This window comes from Dryobates pubescens, chromosome 26 (assembly GCF_014839835.1).
Source record: "Dryobates pubescens isolate bDryPub1 chromosome 26, bDryPub1.pri, whole genome shotgun sequence".
Lineage (NCBI taxonomy): Eukaryota > Metazoa > Chordata > Aves > Piciformes > Picidae > Dryobates > Dryobates pubescens.
Genome location: NC_071637.1, coordinates 7,411,873 through 7,425,095, shown reverse-complemented (window position 1 = coordinate 7,425,095; position 13,223 = coordinate 7,411,873). Strand labels below are relative to the sequence as shown.

The following is a 13,223-nucleotide window of genomic DNA, read 5'->3' as shown; positions in this document are numbered from 1 at the left end:
GAGTTTGGCTTGTAAAAGGACATAGGCTACTGGACTACTCCCAAAACCTTCTCTATTTGTGAAGCTCTTGGTTTTTGCAAGTAGCTCTCTAGATACAAAATACTGATAAAAATCCATCTCAAAACTAAAAATAGACCAGAGGAATGCAGGAGTCAAAAATATCTATTCAGTTATCAGTCTTGTGGCAAATCTTAGCAGAAGCCTGCAGGAGGGGAGAGAGAGATTTGCTGCATGTTTTATCCAGCATGGCAGGAAAGGTGACTTTCAACTGCCTGCCAGCCTCCACTATAAGGAATTCTTCTTTTAGAGACATGTACCACTGACATACAAATAGCTTGAAGAGAATTCACACCTCTGCTGCTCCCATCAGAATCACCATTTCAGGCAAACACAATTTTGAACTATTAGTATTAGATATTAATAGTAGGTAGCACCTACCACACATAAAAGCAACAGTTCTCAGAGTCTGCTGCATTAGAATCTGTGTGACTGGGGACAAGTTGTGGTGTGTGTAGTGAGACATCACGATGCCAGAGAAGAGGATTGCCATGATACCTGCAGATAAAAATGAGGCAGTCAACAGAAGAACAACAGCTTGAACTCTGCAAGTATTTGTTTATAGCCCTAGGAACACCAAAGCTTATGAAGCACTAAGTGTGGTTTCTAGTGCCATTGTTACTCATACTGGTCTAGTTCCACTGGTCCACAAAGGGTCTGCAAAGAATGCTACTGTGCAGAATGCCCCTAGCCTCCAGCAGAAAGGGTCACTCACCATCTGTTACTACAGAGACTAATCTCAACTATCAGCTACAGGAAAAGCCACCACATCTTCCACTATAGAGTTTAGTTGCTCTAGCAACATCCACAGCTTAAGCAGAGGTACAGCAATTGCTAACCAAGGCCACTGTATTGCACAAAGCCCTGATTTGTATAAGGTTTTTTCCCCCCCATCTACCTTGCTTCTCAGCTCTTGGTCATTTGTGAGAAGAATCAGAATTTCAACCTCTTTTGCTAATTGCTCAAGACATACCACAAACACTGTCAATTAGTCACTGTTCCTAAGGAGCTGTGCATCTTAAAGGAAGTTCTAAGCACTTGCATGGATACTGCATAGATGTACACCTGTGCAGGATGTCACTTGAGATGATGGTTAAGATTATAGAAACATTTAGCAGTCCACTTGAGGAACAACTACAGTACTCCTTGTGAGGAAGCAACTCACCAAAACTGACAACATATACTGACAACTGACAGAAGAAATCAATTGCAATGCAGAGCTGAAGGACAGGATGACATGTGGGAGTATGCCTGCTTTGCCCCAAACAAGGGAGGTTTAAAAGACTAGAAGTATTTGCAGCTACATGCCCAGGAGTGGCCCTGATGGGCACAACTGGAAGGATTAGTATAGGTGAGGTAAAGCAAATCCTTTGTTTGAAACACAGGTAACCTGACTAAGGTCATGCAAAGTTTGTATTTCTGGAGAAGTCACTCTTGAAAGCACTTGAGCAAAACAGAGAAGCTGTCTTTATAAAGAAACCAACAAAGAATCTCGATCATCCTGAGAGCAGCTAACTAGGAATCTTACTGTAAATGCTCTTTCAGTGCATAGCAACACACAGATGTGTTGGTTATACAATGCAATGGCACTGGCATTCTGTAATATTTTCTTATGATTTTATATCAATAACCAATAGAAATTGGAAATAGAAAAGCCCAAGTGCTGAGACCCTCCAGAACGATCTCATCACAAGGCAAAGCTTGGTTTGACAGCAATACAAATATTTTAACATATCAAATTGCTTACTGAGGTCTCATATAATTTAATTCCCCTACATATGTGTTGGCCTATATAAACACAAGAGTAGTTCTGGATGCAAGTGAGCAGAATGGAATGTTTACATTAGGATTACACATCCTGACTGTGAAACTACCATGATTAAAGGGCCACATCTTCATACCTGTGAAAAAATACAACCCCACTGCCATCAGGGAAGCTATACTGATAAGAGCTGCTGCAGATCCATTCCAAAATATTTTCATTAGCTCACAGGTGTATTTTCAGAAAGTCTGATTTCATACCTGTAGCTCATTTACAAGCAATCTATTCCTCACAACCTTCTTATGCAGTCCCAACTGTAGAGCACATCTATCTTTTAATGCACTTAATAAAAACCCCAAACAACAAACAACCCAAGAAAAAAAATAAAACCAGAACCAAGGAGTTTCTCCAGCTATTTGCATTATACAAAGTGTTGCATTCCTTCCTGCTTTGAGAAATGAGACAAGAAACTGACAGCCTTTAAAACACCTCACTTAAATTAGCAAAAGTCAGAGACATTGGGCAGCCAACAGGACTGGACCCTGTATTTGTACCTGAATCTGCAGAATGATGGAATAAGTAGACCTATGAACCTCTTTTTGTGGTCCTCAGCAAAACTTCTATCAAGTATTCAGATATACAAAAGACTCAGCAGTCTCTCCTGAGCTGCCCAATGGAACTGAAGGACAGGCAGGAAAATGGCTGCAGGGTAGCAAGCTGAACATTTCAGTGTGCAGCTGAAACTTTAATTCAGTGTTAGCCAGAGGTAACTGGGGAGAATGTAAGTATTTATGTTGGTTAAGGAATGCTTATGAAAAGTGTAACTACCTTTATTGTACTATTAGAACATGAGGTAGAGAATAAGAATTTCTTTGAAGTTAAAAGTTAAGGCCCAGGTTAAACAAGAAAAATTGAAAAACCAGGGGCCCTCTTAGACACAAATAATGCCTACTCTGTAAATTTATCAGAGAAACCAGCACATGCTTAGTTTGCTACTCACCTGAGAGTGAGATACCTTCTGCAAGTCCATAAGGAAGGTAAGCAAAGATAATCATCATCCCAAACTCTAGGGAGGGTGTCTTCCTTAAATCAATGTGCTTCAGCACGTACACATGAAGATGTTAGGGAAAAATGTAAATTAAAATATGAGAGAAAAATTTACATCTGTGTCTTTGCTTGTGATTACTTATTGCCTGTGATTACTTATCTGCTGAATGAATTCTACGTAGTGGCCTTTGACTCAAGTGTGGAAAGATTAGTGCTTCCATGCCATCAGAGAATGGCACAAGTTGGAAGGGACCTTCATCAGCTTTCATCAAGAGATCATCAACTAGATCAACTTGGAGATCTCTCAACTAGACTCAGCTGCTCAAGACTTCATCCAGCTTGGCCTTAAACACCCCTAGGGAGGAGGCACCCACAACCTCTTTGAGCAATCTCTTCCAGTCTCACCACCTTGTACTGAAGAACTTTTTCCTAAGATCCAGTCTAAAGCTGCTCTTCCTCAGCTTAAAACCATTTTTCCTTGTGCTATTGCTAGATACCCTTACAAAAAGTCCCTTTATAGCCTTCCTCTTGGATCCCTTCAGGTATTGGAAAGCAGATCAAAGGTTCCTTATTTTATAAGGTGTGTTTCTTTTAGAAGCCACTACCGGTAGAAGTTTATCAGAAGGGACAGACCTACTGAATGAAAAGATCTGTGGCTGAAGTATCTACACAGTGCTGATAACAACAGGCCAAACTGATGGTGTGGGTCTAGAAGGACCTTTTGCCTGCACATTCAGTCTTGGAAATCTCTGCTCCAAAGCTACTGCAGAAAATCCACAGAGAATCATTAAATAGTAAAGGCTTTTCTAAAACCAGACAAGAGCTATGAAATAGCACATTGAAAGTAAAATAGCTCTCATTTATGTTTTAACAAAAATAATGTCCTTATAAGATATTGAAAACTTACTTTATATTTGTAGTCATAAATACAGACATTTGTCAAGGACTGCAAGCTCTGCTTTGCATGTCATGCAGGGTTCTGCAGCACAGCTGCCATGTAGAAGCAGATTTTGCCTCAGACACCAATATTTGCCACACTAAGTGTGCAAGTAAACTCCTCTGTTCAGTCCTAGGCTTAAAGTTACTTTCAAACAGATATAGCAGATTTTCAGTAACATTAACAGTGAGAATGTTACACATCCTTGCCTTAATACTTAAAATACCCTACCTACCATCTTTGTTAAAATTCAGAGGATTGGATGCCTGCGATGCGGAAATTCACATTCTTCCAGCAACAACCTTCAGCTATATTTTTCTGCTGGCAGTTACTAAGAGATGCCCTTTGCTGCACTGATATGTTGCATGCTCAGTGAGGGTAAATGAAAGACTTTGAGGCACAGATAACTGTAATAGGGAAAAGAAACTGATTTTCTGTGTTTTATTATCATAGAGTCACAGAATCATTAAGGTTGAAAGAGACCTTTAAGATCATGAAGTCCAACCATAACCCAACTACCATGACTACTAAACTATATCATTTAGGTATCAGTGAGAAATGTTGAACACCTGCCTCCCTCTTTTGTTGTGATTAATACATAGAATACATAGAATAAACCAGGTTGGAAGAGACCTTCAAGATCATCGCGTCCAACAAATCATTTAAAAGTTCATGGAATCAGGTTAATGAACCAAGCAAGGAATTATGTCCCTATTTAATCAAACACTCTGCTCTTGTTATTTACAAACAAAGTGCCTAACAGTATGTCTCAGATGCCATGAGTAACTGCTGTGCAAGCCTAGCACAAAAGGTTACTTGCAGTGAAGTCAGTGTTAACGTTAAACAAGCTCTGAAAAGTAGCAAAGGCTTACAACAAACATCCTTCCTTATCTCAGCAGAGAAGATTCTGGGTTGTTTAGCAACCAATTCATGCAAGTGTAAGAGGAAAAATATAACTCAACATAAATCTAAACAGGACAGGATCTGTATTCAGCTGCCTGAATGTGATAGAGAGGGACAAATGAGCTGGTCTGACTCAAAAGCCCTCAGGAAAAGCAGCTTTTTCTTTCTAATTAACTGGTTTATATATGTGAAAAATGAGCCATGTGCTTTTAAAAATGGATCAGTATTGAAATGGAATGAATCTATTTGGAATTTACAGAACAATTACCATACATTCTACCTCTCCAATGCACATAATGTAAGCTACTATACTGCATTTCAGACCTTCATTATGTTCATCAAAATCTGATGTAACCGTTTAAATGAACATGAACATAAAACCAAAATGAGGAGAAAATCCTCAGCCAACCAAATGATGTCTAATAAGAAATGTTCCCTAAGAAATGCTGGAGAAGATGAGAAAGAAAAATACCATTAGAATGTTGAAGTTCATCAGTTTATACAGGAAGGATGTTGACTTGCTGGAGCGTGTCCAGAGAAGGGCAACGAAGTTGGTAAGGGGTTTGGAGCACAAGCCCTATGAGGAGAGACTGAGGGAGCTGGGGTTGCTTAGCCTGGAGAAGAGGAGACTCAGGGGTGACCTCATTGCTCTCTACAGCTACCTTAAGGGAGGCTGTAGACAGGCAGAGGTTGGTCTCTTCTCCCAGGCAACCAGCACCAGAACAAGAGGACACAGTCTCAAGCTGCGCCAGGGGTCGTTTAGGCTGGAGGTTAGGAAGAAGCTCTACACAGAGAGAGTGATTGCCCATTGGAATGGGCTGCCCGGGGAGGTGGTGGAGTCACCATCCCTGGAGGTGTTCAGGAGGAGACTTGATAGGGTGCTTGGTTGCATGGTTTAGTTGATTAGGTGGTGTTGGATAATAGGTTGGACACAATGATCTTGAAGGTCTCTTCCAACCTGGTCTGGTCTGGTCTGGTCTTTTCTATTCCATTCCATTCCATTCCATTCCATTCCATTCCATTCCATTCCATTCCATTCCATTCCATTCCATTCCAAAAGGATATCACGGCAGAAATAAGACCAGTAAGTGTGCCAAGTGCTGCAGAGCCAAAGAACATCTTCAGAAAGTATCCCAGTGCCTGGAGAAAGGTTTGCCATCCACTTACATCTGACATATTTTCTCTTGTCAAACCTTCTGCTGTGCTAGATAGAATGAAAAGAAAAAAGAAATGGTTATACATTCTAAGCCTGGATCCAAAAATACCAACATCTTTTGAGAACGACAACAAAGACGACTTCCATTTCTTTGTTGCTACCGCTCTTAAAAGGCTTTTACTCTGATATATATAACAAGAGGAATGTCAAAAGATGTTAAATCAAGCCCTAGTGGAATCCCCAAAGGGAAACCTAATTCTGCTAAAAATCTGGAAATTCAGCATTGCTCTTCTGAAGAATCCCCAGAATGGCATAAATAGGCTAAGGTAATGCCAACTATTACAAAACAATTCTCAAACTTTGAAAAGGTTAAAAAAACCCCACCCAAAACACCACAAAACTCCCTCATTTTGCAGTGACAAAAACTCAGGGCATGAAAAAGAAAAGAGATGGATCATGTGATCCTCAGGGAACAACAAATGAACAGGAAGAGCTCTCATCAAATATTTAGGTGTGGATGAGAGACAAGAAGGTCACTGAAAAAACCCAAAGGAGCTCTTGGAAGGAAAGGGGAGAAACCTCTGTGAATTTCAGGAATGTATTTCATAGAATTCCATGCCAAGGAGACATGGATTCTAACTAGTGTTCCTTTTGACACCAGAAACACATGATTTGCTCCAAATGGAGATGGAAGAATGATTGCACATCTGCAGAATCAATCAACAGAACATAAGGTGGTTGCTGTTTCCGAGGAGTTCAAATGCACTTACTTGGTCAAGACAATAGAGACTGCATCATTGAGAATGCTTTCTCCAAAAACCAACATGTTTAGTACAGGATCCACATTGAGGGCATTGAAAATGGCAATAGTAGCCACAGGGTCAACTGCAGATATTAAAGAGCCGAAGGCAAAACTGGGAGAACACAAAACAAAAAGGAAAACTGGATGAAAAACAAACGGCAGCCAGCAAACCTGTATCAACAGCTGGCAGGAAAGACATTATTTGTTACAGTTCCTACCCAGTGAAAAGTTATGCTCTCTTCCCATTCACAAGCGACAAAAGGGATGGTTTTTGTTTTCATTCACTGATACACCACAGAGAAAAGTTGTTGTTCAGCTGGAAGAGATGTTGGGGAAATACCTACCTCCCAGCTCAAACAACTGTGTCAATGTCTTACTCCAACTAGATAACAAAAATTCAGAGGGATGGGAAACCAGTCATCTTTACAGACACAGCCCAAACCATGTTTCTGGCTTGCCACCCTATTTATTTATGGATGTTAACACAAAATGTCTCCATTTGCCATACAGTAAACAAACACAAATCCCAAATAAACCAGGAATGAGCTTTATTTAATGCTATGCTGGTGTACTCCTGAAAAACTGAGTGGGTCCTTTGCCAAGTTTGTGAAAAATCTACATTATTGACACTGAAAACCACATTCTTTCTTCTCAGGGGAGATTTGGACAAGGAAGCTATGCCCTTATCATACATATGAATAATAGCAACTAATCAAAGTTCAAATATTTTTAATGTAAAGCTTGATTAAACTACTCAGTTATCTTTTCTGTCTAGGAAAATTCACTGAGCACATACCACTGTTCAGAAATAAGGGTGTAACAAATAGAGTTCAGAAGTGTTCAATCCATCTTTTAGTGTCACACACCACACTGAATGTAAACAATCTAACCAATAATCAGAAGAGCTGGCCAACTACAGTGCATTCCTCATACATTTATCCTGCTTAATGCTTCATTTCACACACTACACCATTTCCCCAGGAGCTTACCTGTCTGTCATGTTGAGTTTATAAATTACATCAGCCTGAAAGAATAGGTAAAACATTAAAAAAAAAAAAAAGAAGGAATCAAAATCAACTGTGCTTTTTCTGCTGTTTTTCACAAATGAAATGATTCATCAAATCCTAAGTTTGTAATCATGAGATAAATCGCAGTAGTGATGCTACCCAGCCTAACACTGCCCTCCACAAGTGGTCTACCTCTACGATCCTGATCACTCAAAATTAGGGAAGACCAGGTGAAACCGAGCAGACACAATCAAGTAGAGTAACTCTGGCACTCAAAGGAATGGAAATCCGAGGGGCAGAGAGAATAGTAGGGATTGTTTGGCCTACCAGAATGAAGTCTGAAAGAAAATGTAATTATCTTCATTTCTATCTAATCAATGGGGAAACACTGAAGCGGAGAAGTGGGAAAAAAAAAGATGGAAAACCAAATGAATTTAATACTGAAGATCAGAAAGTGGCTCTAGAGAATACTGGGTCTAGAACTGCCTTCTGACAGGAAGATTAAATGAAAAACCATTACAACTCAACTGAGGTCTTAATTGCCCTTAACATGGAGCATGCTGGATCTAGGGAAGGGGTTATCTAACATCACCTCTGTGATAGCAGATAGCAGAGAACTGGACACTGTGACTCAGGAATTCACTTTCACTGCTGTTTGTCTGCTCTTGAAAAATGGACATTCAAAGAGCAAGACAGATAAACTTAAGTGCTCCAAAGCAGTTGTTCTTACCTGGCCCAGGAAATAAATTCCTCCACCTACAATGAAAGCTGATATTGCAGTGCCAAAAACCGAAAACAGAGTGATGGAACCAATGTTCTGAAAAAAATTACCCTGGAACACAGGAACAAAGTAAATTACTGAAAATCACCTGAGAGAAAACTCATGTTTGGGTTTGCATCTCACTTAGATTCTGATTCACAACTGACTTTCTGATAATAAACCTTCCTTAGTTTGGTTCCAGGACCCCAGGGCATATACCCACACTGACTGCTTGAAGAGCCTGCTCTCGAGGCCAGCAGCGAGTGCCCCTGACACCCAGGACAAGATGTCAGTCCAGTACCCTAACAACAAACCACACCTCCAACAAACAGCTGGAATTCACTACCACTTTTGACACATTCTCCTCCTTGAGAGACCTCTGAATCAATCCATCTGTTGTACACTGGGCAGGTGAAAAAGGCTTGGAGGCTTCCCAGTTGCTGCTCCATTTTTAGGTTGTGATTCTGTATGAAAACCTCTTCAGTGTTTGTCCCAATTCACAATATTGCTGCTGCCCATCACTCACTCCCTCTCCTGCAGCTCAGTTCAAGTAGAAAGGCAGCACACAGAAAGGTCCAGAACCACTTCAGCCAGGACTGGTGCTGTGAGGAACATTCACAGAAATGCAGGGTCCCAGGCAAAAGCTTCCAGATCCCTTGTAAACACTTTCTTCTTCCCTAGCTATGGAACGACTCCACCTTTCCCACTTTTCATCCCACTCCTTCCCCTTTTGCATCCTTCACATCAGCTCTTGTACAGCTCTGATAAGAAACCTCTCCAGCCAAGGAAAACAACCTCTGCACAGGACCTAAAGCCTTGCCAACACTCAGTTAACAGTGTCAAGCTACATTCCCCAGATTCTGAGTTGAAGAGCCTTACATTTTCCATTCTCAATTACCCAATGATTAATATGATGGGATTTAATGTAACTATCCTAAACTTAATGAAAATAACCTAAAGCAGAGTGTGTTCCAAACAAAACCTCAACATGTAAAATGAGTGTCTGGCAGGGACTGACCTTGTGCAATGAATATCCAGATTCAAATATAATAGGTGGAAGCAAAAGCAGAAAAAACATATTTGGACGAAACATTTCTTCTTCCTGCCAAACAAAAATGCAGTGTTAACTTCAAGGGCATCATAATGATTGAAATAACATCAAATCTTCCAAAAGGGAAAAACCTCAACATGCTGGAAAATGAAAAATGGCATTATTCTTTCCCCTTTCTTATCACAAAATAAAAGACTGAAGAATAGTCAGCTACTACTGGCCTGCTATTTCTGTAGGGTTTCTCATCCAGTGACAGAGATCTAGGGGTTACTTATTTTAAATTACTGCCTCCAAATAAGCTGCACAGAGAACAGGTTATTTATGGCAGAGGAAAAGTGTGCTTCCACAAAAAGTATTCTGGAATGGTGACCTCTTGGCCAATGGTTTGACTGTAATCTTGGTTAACTGTGACCAAATACAGTTTCACTAGAATGCCCATCAGATGACAAGAAAAACTCAGACTATCATCATCTTAATACACTTGCAAGTGAACAAGCTCAAGATACATTCAGGAGCTGAGACTTGATTCTTCTTGGCAAATGTAATTTAAGCCTGTAATTTAATGGTACTATTCTGATGGCTCCTTCTTACCATCACAGTCTGTCAATGAAACCTGCCACGGAGCAAGATGCTGTTTTGTGGTGACCTTACTCTTCGTCACCCACCTTGTCATATGGCTACCACAGCTTTATGGAGTTACACCCCCAAACTGGCACCCTGATCTTTTTTTTCTGCTGGCAAATTAATCACAGCTGAATGTGCCTCTCTCTCTCTCCTGGTCCCCACAGTTCTGAGAACAGCAAAACTTGGCCCTTTTGTAAGCAATGATTACAACGATTGCGAATTTGTTTAAATCCAGGGTAAACAGCTGATTTACTGCTCTGTTAAAACACCAGCTTCCAAAAAAGAAGTACTCATCCCTTTAAAGTCTCATTCTGCTCTGTACCAGTGATAATCATCTTAAAGGATTTGGGGGACTTAGAAAACAAAACTCATCCTTTAGACTGCAATGCTCCAGTCTCTTGTTCCGCAGGCACAACTGCGTGCACTGATGGCTGGCACTACCTAGATGCTGTCAATCCTTTAACGGTGCTAGAATAAAATCCAGAATCACAGAATGGCAGGGGTTGGAAGGGACCTCTGGAGATCATCTAACACCTCATACCTAATTAATCACACTGTTTCAAGGCCCCTGAAAGCATAGCTGGACAAGGAGGCAGGAAATAATGAAAAGGAAGGACTGCATTTGCACTGCAGTGAAGCAGAGCCCAGGGAAGTAAAACATTAGGACTTGGTATGGCACGAGTGTTAGGGCAGGAGTATGACCAAGATTTCCTTTGTACATGGATAGAGCCTGCAGTTAAATATTCTGTTCTTTTTTTCCATATCAGATAAACACAAATTCTCTGGCAAATTTAAACCTGGTTTAAATCATTTCATAGAGTAGACAAAAACTATTGATTAGAACATTTCACATCGAAACCTATGACAGCCTATGCTAAAACCTAAGCTTTAATATGGTGAAAGTAAATTAGGTAAGTGAATAATAATAACAACGATGTGGTATCTGTGACTCTTTACCTTAGCTGATAAGAGAAGCAACTAGACACACTACTTCCAGTCCCTCTCCATGGTATGACCAGAAATAAGCTAAGTTGTTCACTAGCTATGATCACTGTTTGCTGTGTTTCCAGAATCAATGCTCAAATCAGAGCACACTTCATATGTGACCTTCTCCAAATTATTTTAACAAGTAAGAAGCTATTTGAAATTGATGATTTTGTAGCTGTTTACCTGACTTCCAATTTTAAGTTAAATCCAGTTGACACATCTCAGCAATGAAAACACACTAACTAGTGCACCACCCACTGTTTCTAATAAGTAGATACATAAAAGTGAAATATTATAGCCTGACTCTCGAGCTTTGCAGGTGCTCAAATGAATATACCACAGAATTAGTGTAGTTAGTTGACAAAAAAAAGAAGTCTACTATGTAATTAAAAAGCTGTATCTGATTGAAAAATCTATGCATTTTGATGTATTTCAGCCACAGAGAAACAGAATAATCTTCCTTTAGGGAAATAGCTGCAAGCTAGGATTAAAATCCACTACTCAGACCAAGCTTTTCAGCTTGCTAATATAAATCCTGTTTAAAACTGGTGATTCAAATCACTGATTTCAATCAGTTCACTGATCTAATCCTAATAAACTGCTTGATCCTATGAAAATAAATCACAATGTAAATACTTCAGAAGGACTAGTGAAGAGTTGATTGCTTTGATGAAATTGTAGGAGGCAAACCCCTTGCTTCACTGTAGATGTCAACTCCTGGAGACATTTCTGCCAGGATTCTCTCACCCTGAGAAAGCCTAACTCCATACAACCACAGGCAAGGCCTGACAACATCACACACTAACTCAGGTCGGAAGGGACCTCTGGAGATATCCCTCCTGCTTAAAGAAGGGACAAGTGAGAGCAACTTCAGCTGCTCAAGGCTTTATCTTGACAAGTTTTGAATAGCTTTGTGGATGACCCACAGACTCTCTGGTCACTTATTCTCCTGTTTGGCTGCCATCACCAAAACCCATTCGGTTTCCTTCTAATTCTGTAAAGCACTGGACAATGACAACCTTCTGCACAGAAGCTTTGCCTGTATATACTGCTGGAAATAAAGCTCAGGTGATGTTTCCATTGTCCCAGCCAGCTGCTGCTTCAGGCACACTGGTTTTGACAGTCTTTCCACAAGAAGCAATGGAATACCCAAGAAACACATCATGCTGAATGGATTGATCTGTGAACTGTCTGCTGTTAGCACCATGGTTTGTTGCAGCTTTAAGTAGAAGTAAGCAAGTAAGTACCATGACTTTTAGCACTGTTCTGAAGAAGTGCTCCTTTTTTACCTCTGTGAAATCTATGTTAACATCTTCAAGCAAAACATGTGACTTTACAAGCTATCAAATCACATTTTTTTTCTGTGAAAAACACCCACAAAATTAACTCCAAAAGGAGGAAGAAGCCTAAATACAGTCCAAAAGTATATAAGACAAATAAGTGGATTGCTCCATTTTTTACTGTAACTGATCCCAAAGATGCCCAATGTATTATTCTGCCATGTATCTAAGAAGAACAGATTTGGTACCACAAAAAAAAGTTTACTTAGGGAAAAAAAGATATTTTGTAGAAAATGTTCAGCAGGAACAGAACCTGAAATTGGTTGTGTTAATACTAAAAAAAAACCCCAAACTTTGGCATTATGCATAAGGTGCATAAGTTTCTGCAAATTATGTCTAAAGGAATGAATTTTAACTAGTGGTCTACAATTAAAAATCAATTGATTCAAAGATACCTTCCAGTTGGCCAGCTTTTGAGCCTCTATGATTTTTATAAAAGCTCCCATAAGGATACCTAGGAGAGAAGGAGAAAACATTCTGAAATAGCCACAAAACTCATCACTGTTTCCATTGACTGTTTCACGGACATGCAGTCATCAATGTTTTAAAAGCAAAACCAAGGCAAGCTCTTTCATTCCTACATCACAAAAACACAAAGTGGTTTTGGGTCCCATATATGACAGTTTGCAATAGATGACCTAACTGCAGAGCTTCCTACACCAACACTGACACTTGAGGCATGCAAATACTGAATGTGCATACTGAGAGTGCTGTGCTCCTTGGTTCCTAAAGGTCACATATTTAACTACACAGAAAATGCTTCTCATCCAAGCTGCATTTAAATAAATTT

At 39.9% G+C, this 13,223-nt stretch overlaps 1 protein-coding gene across 1 annotated transcript in view; it reads right to left on the bottom strand.

Moving 5' to 3' along the window:
• SLC9A8 (solute carrier family 9 member A8) overlaps positions 1-13,223 on the bottom strand; it is a 31,499-nt gene that overhangs the window by 8,225 nt on the left and 10,051 nt on the right. The window contains exons 4-11 of the mRNA XM_054173529.1: positions 12,829-12,887; positions 9,450-9,533; positions 8,402-8,503; positions 7,654-7,688; positions 6,633-6,776; positions 5,772-5,910; positions 2,820-2,925; positions 439-555 (exon numbers count right to left, since the gene is read on the bottom strand). Of these exons, the coding sequence (XP_054029504.1) occupies positions 439-555; positions 2,820-2,925; positions 5,772-5,910; positions 6,633-6,776; positions 7,654-7,688; positions 8,402-8,503; positions 9,450-9,533; positions 12,829-12,887 (786 nt within the window). The remainder of the gene's footprint in view (positions 1-438; positions 556-2,819; positions 2,926-5,771; positions 5,911-6,632; positions 6,777-7,653; positions 7,689-8,401; positions 8,504-9,449; positions 9,534-12,828; positions 12,888-13,223) is intronic.